Genomic DNA, 17566 nt, shown 5'->3' with positions numbered 1-17566 from the left:
GCTGCAGGAGGCTTGGGAAAGCCCCAGGTATGTGAATTTTTTTTTTTGCCCAGTTAAGGTTCCCTTTAAGCCTGCCTGGTACACACATCCAATTTTGACTGGAAAATATGCTAATTAAGCCCACATATACACTGTTCCAAAATATGCAAATTGTATGTGTCAAAGATTGAATATTGTTTTTCAATTAACCACTTAATGACAAGCAGACTTATAAAAACGTCCTGGAGCTGTTAAGGGGCTCTACCAGGACATTTTTATAAGTCAAACAGTGCTGATGCTGCTGTGCACGTGTACGCTCCCCCGCTCATGCACGTGCGTTTCCATGCACGTACACGTGAAATTAGTGGAAAAAAAAACATACAAAAACCTTTATTTCCAAATACTATATTGTCACTACTTTGTACTAGGAACTTAATTAAAATCTTGTGATAACCAGGACAAATAGGCAGATAAATGTACAGTAGCAGTGTTAATATAGTTCATGCGCCTATATATACACCATCACATATACAGTTTTATTCAATTCATAAATTCATATATATATATTACACTAATATGCAAGCAAACACTAGCCAACTTTCTCAGTCCCACCTCCCTATGGTAAACAGTCTGGCACACGCCACAACATATACCTATAGATTGATTCGCTGATTCGCTGAGTAAACTTCGTTTTCTAGCATAAAATTGCACCAATCCCTATAGCACCTTTCCAATGTTAAAGTTTTTGCACCTTTAAAATGGCAATAATAGCCTTTATTGCCATTTTAAAGGTGCAAAAACACTTTAACATTTGAATAAATAAATTGAATAAAACTGTATATATGACGCTATATATAGGCGCATAAGTGATTTTTAAAACTTTATGAATGCTTGAATGGTGGGGGTGTGAGTAACCCCATTTATCACTGACTGCAGCCAATTGAATTCATTTATATTGAGTGGGCGCAAATCTACCTGTTTACATTTTTTAGTGTTAATATAGTTCCATAGCCAACATAATTAAAACAATTGGGGGTGAAATTGGAGAGTGCATTTTTTCCTGGTTTTTTTTATTCCCCTTTTAAAATGCATAGAAAATGTACTGAAAACAAATATCAACCCCAAAAACCTTAATTGGTGGTGAAAAAAACAAGATATAGATCATTTCATTGTGATTAGTAGTGATTTAAGCTATTGGCAAATGAAAAGGATGACCACTGAAAGGTGAAAATCGCTCTTGTCCGTTAAGGTAAAAACCTGAGGTGAAGTGGTTAAACTCATGGGTGGTATTGCCTCAGGGCTCTTTTGATCACTGAAATCAATGACGCCTCATAACTAGTTTGCCAGGTGAGCCCAATTAAAGGAAAAACTACTAAAGTGTTTTATATTAACCATATCACTATTTTTCAAGCAATGAGATAAATAAAATAGTTATCTGCTGCCAAAATTGTGAAATAGTTGGAAGCCTTGGACAAGGTATGAAAGCCTTTATATTTCACGAAAAACTTAAGCATGATCATACAGTTAAAAGATCTGTTTGTAAGAGAACAGCTGTTAAAAATGTCACTACAAAGAAGCAAACACCTATTTGAAGCTGCTGGTTCCTAAGAATGTCCAAGTGCAGGATTCTCCAGAGGATTTCAGTGCATAAATCTTCTATGCAACCACCTCTTACATAAGTGTACAAGCAGAAACCACTGCAGTGGGCCCACAACTTCAAGAAGACTAATTTTCAAACAGTCTTGTTTACTGATAAGTGCTGTGCAATGCTTCATGGTCCAGAAGAAATGAGTGGTGGATGGTTTGATAACAGCCACCACATCCCAACAAGGCTGCAATATCAGCAAGGAAGTGTAATGTTTTAGGCTGGAATCATGGGAAGAGGGCTGTTTGGCACCTTTAGGTGTGAAAATGACCTCTGAAAAGTATGGAGTTTGACCACTTTCTTTCATGGTACTAAACTATTTTCCATGATAAAATCTTCTTGCATGACAAAATACAATCTCATCAAGGATGCAAGGATTGCATTTGCAACATAGGCTGCTATTGGCATAAGAGGAGAGAAACGCATGGGCCCATATGTAATTCACTTTCACCTGCATTTTCTACTGGGTGACAGTTTTTTCCTAGGTGGTGTTTTTAAACTTGTCAAAATGCATTTTAAGCCATCAGAGCAAGAAAATACTGGAAATATTTTTGATAGTACTTTTTTAGTTGAAAAGTGCTGGATAGTTATTTTAAATCAAATATGAAAAATTCTCCTATGAGAAAACTCAGGTGAAAAAGTGAATTGCATATGGGCCCTTGTCATAAAATTTTTAAACCATCAGCAAGTAAGAAAATGCCCAACATTTGGATAGTAATTTTTTTTCTAACTCTTTGGGTAATTTTAAATTGTAAAATGCTTACAAGTTGATGAGAATCTGAAAATGTTCTAGGAGAAAGTTAATTGCATTTGGCCCCCATCCTCCCCTGACCTCAATCCTATTGAGAACCGCTGGAGCAACCTCCAAGCAAAAGATCTGTGAGCCTGAGAGGCAGTTTGCATCCAAACAGCAGCTCTGGGAGGCTATTCTGACGTCCTGCAAACAAATTCAAGCAGAAACTCTCCAAAAAAATCACATGTTTAATGGGTGCAAGAATTGTAGGTTACTATCAAATAAGGGTTCCTATATTCATATGTAACTTGACCTATTTGTTTTTAATTGAAATAGCTTTTCATTTCAGTAAATAACCTGCTATGCAGAAAATTCAACAAATCACTATTTTCAGTTTTTTACAACCTATAAAGTGTTTTGAAACTTACTGTGTAATGATTTGGAAAGGTGCATTTTGTTTTTTTTTTGTTTTTTTTTACTAACAGGTTTGTTCAATAAACTTTGAATTGTATTCTTAGTAACGATGATGATTATGCTGACTGTTTACATCAATTATGATAAATGAGAAAAATAAAATTTGCATAATTTGGAACAGGGGTGTAAAATGCCAATAAACTTGACACTAGTATATGGAAGGTCTCTACAGACCACATAAAAAGACCCTGAGTGTATATAAAATCCAACCACCACAAGTAAAGGGAAAATTAGATGTATATAAAGATTAGCATTATATAGCAAAGAGACACTGAAGCGAAAAAAAAATTGATATGATTTGTATATGTAGCACAGCTAAGAAATAAAACATTAAGATAAGATACATCAGTGTAATTGTTTCCAGTACAGGAAGAGTTAAGAAACTCCAGTTATCTCTATGCAAAAAAAGCCATTAATCTCTACGACTTTCAAAGTCGTGGAGAGGGCTGTCTTCTGACTTTTATTATCTCAACTGTAAGTGAACAGTTTTCTTTTTATCTGCCAGAGGAGAGGTCATTAGTTCACAGACTGCTCTGAAATCATTTTGAATGCAGAGTGTTGTGTAATCTGCACATATTAGAGAATGATGCAATGTTAGAAAACACACTATATACCTGAAAATAAAAATGAGTATTTTCTTTGCTGCTAATCTTCTAGTAATTATTCATAGTACGCAACCAATTCAATATCATTTTTTTTTTTCGCTTCAGTGTCTCTTTAAGACCTGATAATATTGCTGGGTTCTTCTTGTGACAGTGTTGATGGGCTGGCTATCTGATAATGCTATAAACCACTTAAATTGGGTTGTCCTTAGGTTGTCATGGATCAAAGCCCATTTCTTCAATGCCTAGAGAATATAATATACAGTGAACTGAGAACTTCTGGAAAACACCCAGAAGGGTGCCATGAAATGTTGGTTGACATGACCTCTAGAGTATACTTACCAAATTTAACATACACACAACTTAAATATTTTATATTAATCTTTTTTCCAAAAGCTTTATTTATGAATTGTTGTATTGCGCAGAAGGTTTTGCCACTCCAGCTGGTTAGATCAGCACGTTTCCCAATCAGGCCTTCAGTTGAGGAAATTCAGTATATTATAGCTTTTCTCAGAAATGGAAGGGTAGCCCTTAGAAGGGCTTTTGGGTTTCATAATGGATGTCCCGATGCAGAGAAGGCCAGTTTCACCAACGTTCCTGGATGACACAACCTAGGACTCACAAAGCAGACATTAAGGAAATAACACATTGAACTTCAACAGTCTGATTCTCACTTATATAACTGAAAGGCATAAATGCAGTGCTGCGTGCGCATATTATAACTGCCAACTACTGTGCTTGCGTGCGTGGTGAATTCTGTAAATGGGTATACCTGGATGAAACCTAAATGCCTATGAACAGTGTAGCTACACATCAGAGTTGTGGAATTGTTGGCACATAGTCCACCTACTCATATGATTTAAACATTGACAAATTAAAAAGACAGCTGTAAGAGGGATATGAAGGCAGCCATATTTCCTTTTAACCACTTGACCCTATCTGGACGGATATATCCATCCAGATAGACTGTGCTGCTCCTGCAACGTGGTGCGAGCGATCGGGCGTGCTCCCGCGGCCTGCCGCTAGCCCCCCGATCAGTGAATGAGAATATAATTCCCATTCACCGATCTAAGCCCCCCTGGAGAAATACAGACTAAGCAGAGAGCGCGGTATTTCTGCCCAGAAATTTTTTTTTTTTTTACAGCCTCCTAATAGTTCCTGGCAGCGTGATCGTACGCTCCAGAAACTTTTGACTGTGGCCATCTTGTGGCTAAATGGTCACCCACATACTTTTTTTTTTTTTTTTTTTAAATAAAGAATTACATTATATTACATCTAAAAAACAGCTGTTTACCTCCCAAACTAAAATCACCCACATACATTTAACTAAAAAATAAAAAAATTACAATAAAAAAAACTAAATAGTTAAGGGTCTAAACTTTTTAAATATACTTAAGAGATTTTTTTTTTTTAAATTATAAGCTTGTAAATAGTGATGAACGCAAATTGAAAAAAATGCACCTTTATTTCTAAATATCGGCACCATAAATTGTGATGGGGACATAATTTAAAAGGCGTAATAAGCGGGACAAATACGCAAATAAAATACATGGGTTTTAATTACGGTAGTATGTATTAATTTTAAACTACAATGGCCAAAAAGTGAGAAATGGATTTTTTTTTCCATCTTTCTTAGTCTTCCTGTTAAAATGGATTTAGAAAAAAATTCTTAGCAAAATGTACTACCTAAAGAAAGCCTAATAGTAGCGGAAACAAGATATAGATCAATTAATTGTGATTAGTAGCGATAAAGTTATTGGCGAATGAATGGGAGGTGAACGTTGCTCGGATGCATGAGATTTTCCACGCTGTAGGTTGAAGTGGTTAAATACCAGTTGCCTGGCTATCCTGCTAATCCTCTGCCTCTTCTTAAAGAGGAACTCCAGTGAAAATAATGTAGTAAAAAAAGTGCTTCATTTTTTACCATAATTATGTATAAATGATTTAGTCAGTGTTTGCTCATTGTAAAATCTTTCCTCTCCCAGATTCACATTCTGACATTTATTACATGGTGACATTGTTACTGTGGGCAGGTTATTTAGCTGTTTCTAGCTGCTCTGTCTGTTACAGACAGCTAATAACAGCTATTTCCTGTCTCTGAACATTGTGGCAGTTTGCCAGCAGTACCGCGGTATTCAGAGCCTCTTGTGGGAGGGGTTTCAGCACAAAATCAGTCACACAGCGCCCCCTGATGGTCTGTTTGTGAAAATCATTGTCTTTCTCATGTAAAATGGGGTATCAGCTACTGATTGGGAAAAAGTTCAATTCTTGGTTGGAGTTTCTCTTTAAGTTTTAGCCCTAGCCCCTTAACAAGCCTGCAGCAGATCTGGTATTCTTTAAGGCTACTTACACACCAAGACGTTGCGTTTTAGGGGACGTTATGGTCGCATAACGTGCCCCTAATGCAACGCCTGGTGCTCTTGGATGTGGACGTCAGAGTGAGCTGTGTTGTGCAGCTCACTCTGGCGTCCGTGATGTGTACTCTTGGACGCATGCGGCATCACGTGGTCCCACCGGCCAATCACCGCACAGAGCGGCACTCCAGGAAGTAAACTCTGCACGTCACACCGTGCAGTGAATATTAGCCATGTGCCTGGCCGTGGAGGAGGAGAATGAACGTGCTCATACTCCACTTCTCTTTCATGCAGGTGGGCTTTGCTCTACACGGAAAGCATGGACCACACTTGCTAAGGCATGGGAGGACATGCTGGTCTGTGGCCACATTCACACACACACTGGAGAAACCTAGACCCAGCACTAGAACAGTGGGCTGGAAGAGGCTTCCCACTACATAGGCAAGTATCTAACCTTTTATTTTACTTAACGGACAATTGAACTAAAATGAAAATGGAGGCTGCCATATTTGTTTTCTTTAAAACAATGGTAGTTGCTTGACAGCCCTGCTTGTCTATTTGGCTGCAGTAGTGTCAGATCTGATAAGATAAGCTGCATGCTTGTTTCAGGTGGTGTTCAGACAATTATGTCAAATACCTGATCTGCTGCATGCTTGTTCAGGGCCTATGGCTAAAAGTATTAGAGGCAGAGGATCAGCAAGATAGCCAGGCAACTATAAGTTTTGCTTAAAAGGAAATAAATATGGCAGCCTCTATATCCCTCTCACTTCAGCTGTCCTTAAAGAGAACCTGAGGTGGATTCTAAGAATCCTAATAGCAGACAATAGAATGTGCTGGCTATGCATATAATCACCAGCCTCTGTTGCTATGTATCATCCCTCCAGGGCCCCCCTGCACTCTGCCCCCATAAATCAGTTGCGCTGTCGACAAGCAGTGTGTCACCAGCCTGCTGTTTACAACTGCCTATCAATCTCTGCCGCTCCCCTGCGGGGACCAGAGCTATGGAGGAGGCGGGGGAGCGGCGGAGATTAATAGGCAATTGTAAACAGCCAGCTGGTGACACACTGCGTATCGACAGCACGGCTGTGATTTGTGGGGCAGAGTAGAGCGCAGTGGGGGCCCTGGAGGAATGATGTATAGCAACAGAGGCTGGTGATTATATGCACAGCAAGCCTCTGTCTGCTATTAGGATTCTTAGAACCCACCTCGGGTTCTCTTTAAGGCTTCTTGCACACCAAGACGTTGCGTTAGGTGCCGCGTTAGGTGCCACGTTAAGGTCGCATAACGTGCACCTAACACAACGTATGGTGCTGTAAGAGAGGATGGTAGAGTGAGCCGCGTTAGGCGGCTCTATCCCTATAAGGTCTCCCAGAGTGGCGCTGATTGGCCGGCGGGACCACGTGATGCGGAGCGAGACACTCCGCATCACGTGGTCCCGCCGGCCAATCAGCGGCTGCCAGTGCAGTGAATATTAAGTAGCCATGTGCGCGGTTACTGTAGCTGGCTCTCCCCGGCCTCCTCTCCGCCCCCCACTGAGCATGTGCAAACAGTCTAACGCGGCTATAGCCGCTTTAACGCCGTAGCATGCTGCACTTTCCAGACAACGTGCAGCGTTACATGTAACGCAACGTGGGCTGTGTGAACAGCCCACTTGTGTTACATTGCTGTGCGTTGGGGGCGCGTTACAGGCGCACTAACGTGCGCCTGTAACGTCCCTTTGTGTAAGCAGCCTTAAGGATTGTTTTAAAGGTAAGTTGCAGTGTTAAAAAAAAAAAAAAAATTTGATAAACCCTCATAACCCTTACTAAAAGTTTCATTTTAGTTTTGTTCCATCCCAAAACCCAGTCTAGATGCCTTCTGCCCATTCAAACTGCATACCAGATTTTTAAGTGGCTTACCTGAGGATTTAATCACTGATTTATTTATATAGTCTACAGATGTCTCTAGGTTATGAAGTTTTCTCCAGTCCAGAAAGTTGGGTAAAAATGAGGTCTTGAAGCTACTCAAGATGTCTTCACGAGTGAAGGTTCAGCTTGTTGCAACAGTGAGGGCTGGTGGACACCACAAGAGCTTTTTAAAAACGGTATAGATTTTAAAAGCTCTTGCTAATGCTATGGGGGATTTTTTTTTTTTTTTACAAAATCACATCGCTCCAGTGTACACACACACACATAGGATAACATTAGCAGGAACTTTTAAAATCACAAAGTGCTCAGAAAAGCTCTTCTGGTGTGAACCAGCCCCGGGAGCCCACCAGCTCCATCAGTATTTTATTTCAGAGCTCATTTAGACTGAGGTCATACTTTGTCCAGGGATAACTAGGTTAAAGTGAACCTCCGGACTAAAAATCTACTCAGCAGAACTGAAAAGGCTTGGTGTTTAAGTTTCACAGCATCAGAACTTTGTTTTTCTTACCAAAGCATCATTTTTAGCTAAGCTCCACCCATCAAAGAAAACTGCCTGGGCTTTTTTCCCCTGATGCTGTGAAAAGCATTATGGGGATTTCCTATGTTCACGTTGCCTAGCAACTGGGAGGGGTGATCAGCACACAGGACAGTTGGAACTGTCTCATGCTACCTGTCACCTCCTTTCAACCAAAAAGATGGCTGCCATCATGAAATCAAACATTTGCCTGTTCTTTTAAAACAGGGTGGGTAAAAGATTATATTACCTATTTTAATTAACATAACTAATGTAACTTAATGACAGAGTTTGTTTAGGCTGGAGTTCCTCTTTAACCTTTAATTGCATTACCATGCTAATCACCTAGAACTTGACCATTCTGAGATCCTATTGTGATTTCATTAGGTGTTAACATGAGCACTCCAAAGGACAAAAGAAAACATTGCTGCAAAGGGAAAAAGGGATGCCCCATTCATGTATTGTTTCATCCAAGTATCAGTGCAAAATGTTAATGTTTTTGAACTTCACCTAGTTGACACCTATCTTGTTTATAGTATCATTATTGTCTAAACAGAAGATGACCAGAGATAAAGATTAACCTGAATAGCGTTCTGCTACTGAATTTACAATTCTCTGGGAAATGGTACACCGAACTACAGGTTGTAGAAACTTCACCTTTTTGTTGGGTCTGTTTTTAAATGTCTGAGTAATCAAGCAGCTCGGGGTGACCCAAACCACTAGGAATGTATAGGGGGATAAAAGACCGAAAAGCCCTCCTAACAAGCATTGCTTGGTGAAATTTGCCTTCTTAAAAAAACAGGAAACTTGCAATAATTCTGAAACTCATTCAACAAGGTTTTAACCTCCCTGGAGGTCTATTAGGAACCGCCAGGGGGCAGCGCAACACCATTTTTAAATATTTTTTTATTTTTTATATCATGTAGCGAGCCTAGGGCTCGCTACATGATAGCCGCTGTACAGCGGCATCCCCCCGCCTGCTTCGCTCGCCTCCGGCGGTCTTTGATCATGAAATCCCGTTCAAAGAACGTGATTTCCTGAAGGGCTTCCCCGTCGCCATGGCGTCACCGACGTCATGGACGTCGTGACGTATAAGGGAGTCCCGATCCACCCCTCAGCGCTGCCTGGCACTGATTGGCCAGGCAGCGCACGGGGTCTGGGGGAGGCGCGGCGAGGCGAACAGCGGCGATCGAGCAAGGAGCGGCGGCGATCGGAATGTGCACACAGCTAGCAAAGTGCTAGCTGCGTGTTGCAAAAAAAAAAAGTAAGTAAATCGGCCCAGCAGGGCCTGAGAAATCCTCCTGCGCGGCATAGCTGTCCCACCCTAGTGTAAAATGTTCATTCCTGGTGCCCGTGCATGAATACTTTTACCTGTTGATGTCTGCCGCACTCTTCCTCACACACTTGCCCATGTTATGCTGGCAACCACATGGGGCGTTTGTGTGTGGAGGACAGAGCCAGCAGCAGACACCAACAGCAGGGAAGAGCTCTAAATCAAATTCAGATGAAATCCGAAAGAGTTTCATTCAGATTTCATCCTCTAATTAGTGCAGCTGAGCAGGTGTGTGTGCGGGGGGGGGGGAGGGGCTGGGTGTTAAACTTACCCAGCAGCCTTCTTCTTTAACCCGTCCCACACTGTTCCAAGCCGCTTCACTTGACTACTACACTTCCTCCTTCAATTTGGAAGGAGGAAGTGTTGGTAGTCATGTGACCACAGCTTGGAATACGCTATGGGAAGGGTTAAAGAAGAAGGCTGCTGGGTAAGTTTTTAATGCCAACGCATGATCAGAGAGAGATCTTTATCATGATCGAATCTGCTCATCATAATGTAGAGGGCTGGGAGCCTTGAGGGTAGTTAATGGTGACATTTGGGATCCCTTTTAACAAGGGGAAGCCCACATACCTCCCCCCAGTTGAAATGGGTACGAACGTGTCCTTTACCCATTTCCACAAAGGGTTAGGCTTTGTTCACATCTACAATCAAAATGCTGCCAGCAATTTGATTTTTTACACAATTTTTTCTCCCTCTCCCGGCGCTTGCGTGCATGTTGCGAATTTTTGTGTAAAGCACTTTTGCAGAACGATTTTCACTTCCTGAGGCAAGTCAGGAAGTGAACTCTGAGTGACCAGGAAAAAAAAATACAATGTATTCTTAAAGTGTTAGGGAAATTGCTATACCAACCGCTTTTTCAAGGCGATTTCCCTATACCTGCCATTATAGGGAAATCACCCCCAAAAAATGGTACAGGCAGTGCTTTGGTGATCAGATCGGAATTGAACCGCCCAGATGTAAACTTTTAGGGCGATTTTTGAAAATCGCCAGCGCTTAAAGGGCGAAAACGCCTTAGGTGTGAACAACCCCTTAAAGTTGAAAAGTTGAAAAAGTCCATTATTCTTAACCATAATTACTTACCTTAAGTGATCGTATGCTATTATCCTCAGAAATGGTCTGAGTAGTATACAGAGTATTTGACTAATTGTAGAGCAGTAATGGCCTCCTGATATACTGGCAAATGTCAGCCTGTCATGTCTTTACATTTATGCATTTGAAACAATACTTACGTACATTAGAAGAGCCCTCTGGATGCCAAACCCATTATCTCTTTGGTATATCCGCCCACCAGGATCCTAGGTCATTGTGAAGTCGCAGCTTGGACTGTTACACAATTATATATCCCAAACCAAGATCCACAATCAGGCATCTGTAATCACCAGGATTATCCATCACCACCATGATCTGGTCATATAGGTTCTTTCCAGAACAAATTGTATAGTATGACTCATGACTCATTCAATATTCAGTGTCCTAAGTCCCCACTATGTCAACTTCCTCTTCTTCCTCTTTTGTGAGCTTGGCCTCTCGATGACCTACTATCCTCCAAGGACTGTGAACATACCGATAGACAGAAAGAATGGATGCCCGAAACAAGGGATCACGTGAGAAGAAGCCATTGAACATAATCAGGGCTTCTTCTGTGAATCCCTTCCAGTAAAATGGTGGTGGGATGACAAAGGCGCTCTTCTGCCAATCAATGTAGTTCCTGTAGAAAGGATCCTCCATCACAGCTTCACTCCAAGGAACGACTCTTGTAAGAGCCTCAAAGAGGAGAATTCCAAATGCCCATGAATCCACACTTCCATGAAGAATCAGGCAGTCCTGGTCCTGTAGGGCACACAGTTCTGGGGACATGTATGGAATGATGTGTGACATTGCAAAAACGAGGGTGCCAACATTCTCAGTGAGGCCAAAGTCACTCAGTTTGATATTGTAACAGTCTTTGTCCATGAGTAAGACGTTGTCTGGTTTGAGGTCCCTGTGCACCAGTCCTCTACTATGCATGTAGTCCAGAGCCCAGGACAGTTGTGTGGCACAACGTTTAAGAGCAGCCTCCGAAATGCCAGCCTAAAGGTAAAATAGATTGATGAAATTATAAATGGCATGCAATAAACAAATCCTCCATGTTCTAGCGAGTGTCCAAGCTGTTAAAAAAAAAATCCTCTTACCTCAGGGCTTCCTCCAGCCCGTGGCAGCCATCCTGTGCCCTTGCCGCAGCTCCGGAGGCTCCCAGTCTTCTCCCCTGGGGCAGCCAACCTCGCCAAGTCTGGTTCCGGGTCGGCGTCTTCTGCGCCCCACCGCGCAGGTCACGTGGTCCGGCTGACGTCATCAGGACGGTACTGCGCAGGCATCAGCCGGACCACGTGACCCGCGCTGTGGAGTGCAGAAAAGGCCGACCCAGAACCCAACCTGGCAAGGTCGGCTGCCCCAGGGGAGAAGACCGGGAGCCTCCAGAGCTGCGGCGAGGGCACTGGATGGCTGCCACGGCCTGGAGGAAGCCTTGAGGTAAGAGGAGGACATTTCCTTTAAGTATTACTTAAAGTCAAAGGCTCTACAGAAGTCCAGGATTTCAAAGCCATTCACCAAATGTTCTGCATTTCATAACGTGACCAGACCAGTATCTGTTGCTAAAATTAGGAGGGGACACATTTGTAAACCAGGACCACAATCTTCCTTTTTATGAATGGGGTGCTCTGGGGTGTATTTAAGATCAGCCCTGATTCCTGTGAAGCTCAGCCCCCCCAAATAGTGTGAATCTCTGCTGCCAAACACTGAGTCGCCAAAAGAATATGCCAGCCCCTCTGCCTTTTGCAGTGTTGGAGCTTTGGTGCACAGCTGAGAGGTTACAGGTCTCGCATCTCAGCATTCCAGCACCATTCCAGCACCAAAAGTTCTTTATCAGCCCTGCATCCAGCATCCCATTTCCTTGGCTATAGTGGTGTCACTTTTGAGAGATTTTGCTGTGCAGTGAAAGGAACTCTGGATGCAGGGCTGATGGAGCATTTCCTAGTTTCGGAATGCTGAGATGTAACATCTCAGCAGTGTACTAAAGTTCTGCATAGAGAGGAGGGAAGCCTATCTGGTACCTACACTGGGGGAGCCCACCTGCTTACCTATACTCAGGGGTGACAATACTGGGACAAATATGGCTACCTATACTGGGGGTGGAACTACTTAGTAGCCAGTTGCCACCCCCCACTATTAAGGGCATTTCTGGCTACTAATACATGGGGCACCTCTAGCTACCTAATACAAGAAACCTCTGGATATCTAATATTGGGGAGGGGGGGGGGTTGCACTTCTTCTGGCTACCAAATACTGTTGGAAGGCACATCTGGTTGCCTAATACTATTTGGGGACACATCTGGCTACCCAGAACTAATACTCAGTGGCATTTTGATCTTTTGCAGCAGTTCTGCCAAAAGAAAGTGTGCGCGTAAGTTGGGGAGGGGACCAAAGTTTTGTCTCACTCAGGGGCACTGTTAAATCTAAGGCCAGTCCTGCATGGAACCTCAACCCACTAATGAGCTTACCTTTGAATAAATGAGGTCGTGCAGTGTTCCGGCAGGGGCAAGCTCCTGGACCATGACATAGTAGTCGTCTGTGATGTTGTATATCGGGAAGGTGGTGATGACGTCAGAATAACCAGAGAGAGATGTGGCTATAAAGACCTCCTTCAGGAAAGCTCTGAAGTTGGTTTTGTCCTTCCTTAGGAGCTTCATTGCGAATGGGTAACCTGAATACAAAGGAGGAAACCATTATAACCTACTACACGGACAGTATTTTAAGATTTGAGGCGTTCCTTTCTAAACATAATTTGACCATTACATTTCATCATACTCACTAGAAAGGAGAGGGAGCATTTCACTGAGTGCTCTCATATATTTTGATCATAACATTTTAACTGATTGGTGTAGTGAATTTTTCTCTTATGCATTGCTTATGAATACTAGCAGTCAAGGAGACAGGAAATGAGGGGCAGCAGTAGCTCTTCCCACTACAGAAATTGGAGTGTTACACTTCCTGTTCGGATTAGAAGATATGAAGGCTTGTAGACACAAACGGAGCACTTTCTAACCATCAGCACTTTGAGCATTTTTCAAAACCAGCTTCCATTGGCTTGCATTAAAACCACAGTAAAACTGCCACGATCGCGATTTTTTTCAAAAAAATTACTGCGATTTTAACCACTTAAGCCCTCGGTCGTTTTCACTTTATGCATCCGAGCAATGTTCACCTCCCATTCATTAGCCTATAACTATCACTACTGATCACAATGAACTGATCTATATCTTGTTTCTTCTGCCACCAATTAGGCTCTTTGGGTGGTACATTTTTTTCTAAGAGCTACCTTAGGGCCCTTTTCCACCAGCGCGTTTGCGCTGGCTGAATCGCAAAACCGCAAACCGCTAGCGATTTTACAATCGCTACGGTTTGCTTTTTAACATAGGAATCGCGGTAGGTCATTTCCACTACCGCGATTCGCTTTTGTCGGGAACGCGAACGCGCGGTGGAGCGATAATTGCCGCGATTTTGCTATGCAGTGCATAGCATAGCAAAATCGCGGCCGCAAACGTCGGGGGAATCGCCGGTTTTGCGATTCAGCAATCGCTAGCGTTCAGCGTGAACGCTAGCGATTGCAGGTGGAAAAGGGCCCTTACTGTAAATGCATTTTAACAGTAAGAAAAAAAAACTGAAAATGTCGGTTTTCGGCCATTAGTTTTAAAATAATGCATGCCTCTATAATTAAAACCCACATATTGTATTTGCCCATTTGTCCTGGTTATTTCACAGTTTAAATTATGTCCCTATCACAATGCATGGCGACAATATTTTATTTGGAAATAAAAGCATTTTTTCCGTTTTGCATCCATCACTATTTACAAGCTTATTAACCACTTCGCCCTATCTGGACGGATATATCCGTCCAGATGGGCACTGCTGCTGCAGCCGTGTGGTGCGCGCGATCGGGCACGGGCCCGCGCGCGCTCCCGCTGCCTCCCCGATCAGTGAATGGGAATATAATTCCCATTCACCGATCTAAGTCTCCGGCAGAAATGCCGACGCTTTCTCAGAGAGCGCGGTATTTCTGCCCCCAGGAAACATCACCTTCTTCTTATAGTTCCTAGATGCAAGATCGTTCGCATCTAGGAATTTTTTGAATGTGGCCATCTTGTGGCCAAATAGTAAACTGCACCCACATACCTAAATTAAATAAAAAAATACATTATATTACATCTAAAATTAGCTATTTACCTCCCAAACTAAAATTACCCAAATACATTTTTGTATTTAAAAAAAAATAAAAAAAATTACAATTAAAAAAAAACAACTACATAGTTACCTAAGGGTATGAACTTTTTAAATATACATGTCAAGAGAGTATCTTATTAATTTTTTTTAAAATTATAAGCTTATAAATAGTGATGGACGCAAATTGAAAAAATGCACCTTTATTTCTAAATAAAATATCGGCGCCATAAATTGTGATAGGGACGTAATTTAAACGGTGTAATAAGCGGGACAAATGGGCACATAAAATGCATGGGTTTTAATTACTGTAGCATGTATTAATTTAAACTATAATGGCCAAAAACTGAGGAATAATGATTTTTTCCATTTCTATCTTAATCTTCCTGTTAAAATGCATTTACAGTAAAGTGGCTCTTAGCAAAATGTACTACCCAAAGAAAGCCTAATTAGTGGCGGAAAAAACAAGCTATAGATCAATTAATTGTGATAAGTAACGATAAAGTTATTGGCGAATGAATGGGAGGTGAACATTGCTCGGATGCTTAAGATTTTCGACGCTGTAGGCTGAAGTGGTTAAAAAAAAAAAATATAGAAATTTCATCTTTACATAGATATTTAAAAAGTTTAGACCCTTAGGTAAATTTTGTTTTTGTATTGTAATTTTTTTTATTAAACATTTTGTGGGAGTATTTGGGAGGGTGGGATGTAAATAGTATTTGATTTAGGGAAATGTGTAAAACATTTTTTTACTTCTAGATGTTTTACTTTTTGGCCACAAGATGGCAACCTTGAGTTTACAAGACGTCACTCTAAGTGTACAATGTACGCTTAGAGGGACATAGAAGTCAGAAAAAGCGAAGCTTCCGAGAGAAGCTGTTGCTTTTTCTGCGGGGGAGAGGAATCAGTGATCTGGCACCATGGGCCGATTCATTGATTCCTGGGCTAACTAATCCACGGCCGGGAGCGCGCGTGCACGCTAGAGATCGGCCGCCGGAGCGCACATGTCCTACTTGACTTAGAACTAAGTCGAGGCCAAAGTGGTTAATGCAAGTTAATGGGAGAGTTGTTTTAAAACGCTTAAAGCGCTAATGGTCAGAAAAGTGCTCACAGCAAGTCTCTACAGCATGGTTACAGCAATAACTATGCAGAATGAGTTAATGTTAACCACACTATTCAAAACTTAAAGAAAAAAGATTTAAATGTTTACTTTAACTGGGATTGAAAATAATTGTAAAAAACTGCTAGTTTAGGCCAAAGATGTTAGTTTATTTCCTAACAAGTTCAGTAAGACAGCTTCCTGGCCAATTCCAGCAACATAAAACATTTGCAAAACATGTTATAATGTTCATATTAGCAATTTCTGTATATCTACCTGACAGCTTGTCTTGTACAAGTAGGACTTGTCCAAATGTCCCTTGGCCAAGCCTCTTGATGACATTATAGCACAGAGGGAACTCTCTCATGGCCATACCACTCTCCAGGGATTCCATGGTCAGAAGCTACGAGGTTATGTGGTCACGTTACCTGGTAAGAAAATAAAAAGTAAAAAAGAAAAAAAAATTGAATTATGCTAATGTACACAACTTCTTGTCTATTACCATTTTATCATTCTTTTACTATTGACACAATCCCTTTTAATATGGGAAGGACTTTCTGGCCCAGCAAAGGACACTTAGGGTAGGAACACACTAGGCAGAATCGCATATGCGGTTTCCACGCTACATGCTATGGAAAATGCATATGCGATTCTGCTTAGTGTGTTTTTACCTTCAGACAAAACACACAATATAAAAAAGTAAAGACAAGCTCTCACATGTGTTAGTTAGTAATTGGGGAGGTCTGTCTGACGTCACACCTCTGTACAGGGTTCAGTCACTCCCTGGTAGGTGGGCTCCTAATCTCATTTTGTTCATACTGGAAGATTTAATCTAAGGGCTGGAACCCACTAGAGCGCTTTGTTTTTTACACGTTTAGGGAGCGCTTATAAATCACTAGCCATTTCCCTAAACGCTCTGCCAATGTAAGTAAATGTAACAAATTCCACAGTAGAGATGGCGATTAGCAAAATCCCAATCGCAGGACATGCAGCATTTTGGGAGCATTTGCGCTTCAATGTAAAGTATTGAAGGGCTGGCTAATCACTGAAATCGCTACACATAGTGATTTGTGTGTGATTTTAAATTACTGCAAACTGTATAAAAAAAATTGAAAGGACCAGTCAGAATTAAAATCCCTTTCACAATCGCTGACAAAAAGCTTACACTTTTTAAAATTGCTCCTAAAAAGCGCCAGAAAATGCTCATGAAATCGCTTACAAAACACTAAACGCTAGCGATTGCGATTTGTAGTGGGATCCAGGCCTGAGAATGTACCAAAAGTGCAGGTGCTTCACTGATAATGATCTCTAACTTGTAGTGATGATCCGAATCTGCTAAGAATGATTGCGTGAAACTTTGCGTACATTTTCGCAATTGTGACCATATGTAATTACAATTTGGTCAGTCAACTGATTGTGTAATTTGTAATTCTCATTTCGTGTTATCATGCTATCATCGCCTAAATTGCTACATATATGTTGAATAGGAATAAGGCAAGACATTTTTCAGAAAGACCTTGTAGTTTTTGAAAAAAAAAAATCAATTTTAAACGTTGGTGATAGGATAGCATGTATGGTGGCTGTGCTATTAACCACTAAATCAGTCCTGAAATTATGCAAAACTGCTAAATTAGAGTTCATGATTACATTCTCAAACGAGAATTACAATTTTA

General features: G+C 41.4%; 1 protein-coding gene across 1 annotated transcript; it reads right to left on the bottom strand.

Annotated features, from left to right (window-relative positions):
- Positions 1-11014: 11014 nt before the first annotated feature.
- On the bottom strand, positions 11015-17260 carry LOC137504664 (serine/threonine-protein kinase SBK1-like). The gene is made up of 4 exons (XM_068233249.1): positions 17191-17260; positions 16170-16235; positions 13078-13280; positions 11015-11611 (listed from the first exon to the last, which is right to left on the bottom strand). The coding sequence occupies exons 1-4, from the start codon at positions 17258-17260 to the stop codon at positions 11015-11017; spliced, it is 936 nt and encodes a 311-aa protein (XP_068089350.1).
- Positions 17261-17566: the final 306 nt, after the last annotated feature.

The sequence above is a fragment of the Hyperolius riggenbachi genome, chromosome 4, assembly GCF_040937935.1.
Source record: "Hyperolius riggenbachi isolate aHypRig1 chromosome 4, aHypRig1.pri, whole genome shotgun sequence".
Taxonomy (NCBI): domain Eukaryota; kingdom Metazoa; phylum Chordata; class Amphibia; order Anura; family Hyperoliidae; genus Hyperolius; species Hyperolius riggenbachi.
Note: the sequence above shows the minus strand (reverse complement) of the source record. Positions and strands in the feature narration are given on the sequence as shown.

Excerpts from the sequence above, each read along its gene's own strand:
- LOC137504664 (XM_068233249.1), bottom strand. The coding sequence starts at position 17,260 with ATGTACGCAAAGTTTCACGCAATCATTCTTAGCAGATTCGGATCATCA. Across the intron at positions 16,236-17,190 it reads ACAAGTTAGAGATCATTATC|ATGTCATCAAGAGGCTTGGC; the intron begins AGTGAAGCACCT and ends CTCTGTGCTATA. Across the intron at positions 11,612-13,077 it reads ACGACCTCATTTATTCAAAG|GCTGGCATTTCGGAGGCTGC; the intron begins GTAAGCTCATTA and ends TTTTACCTTTAG.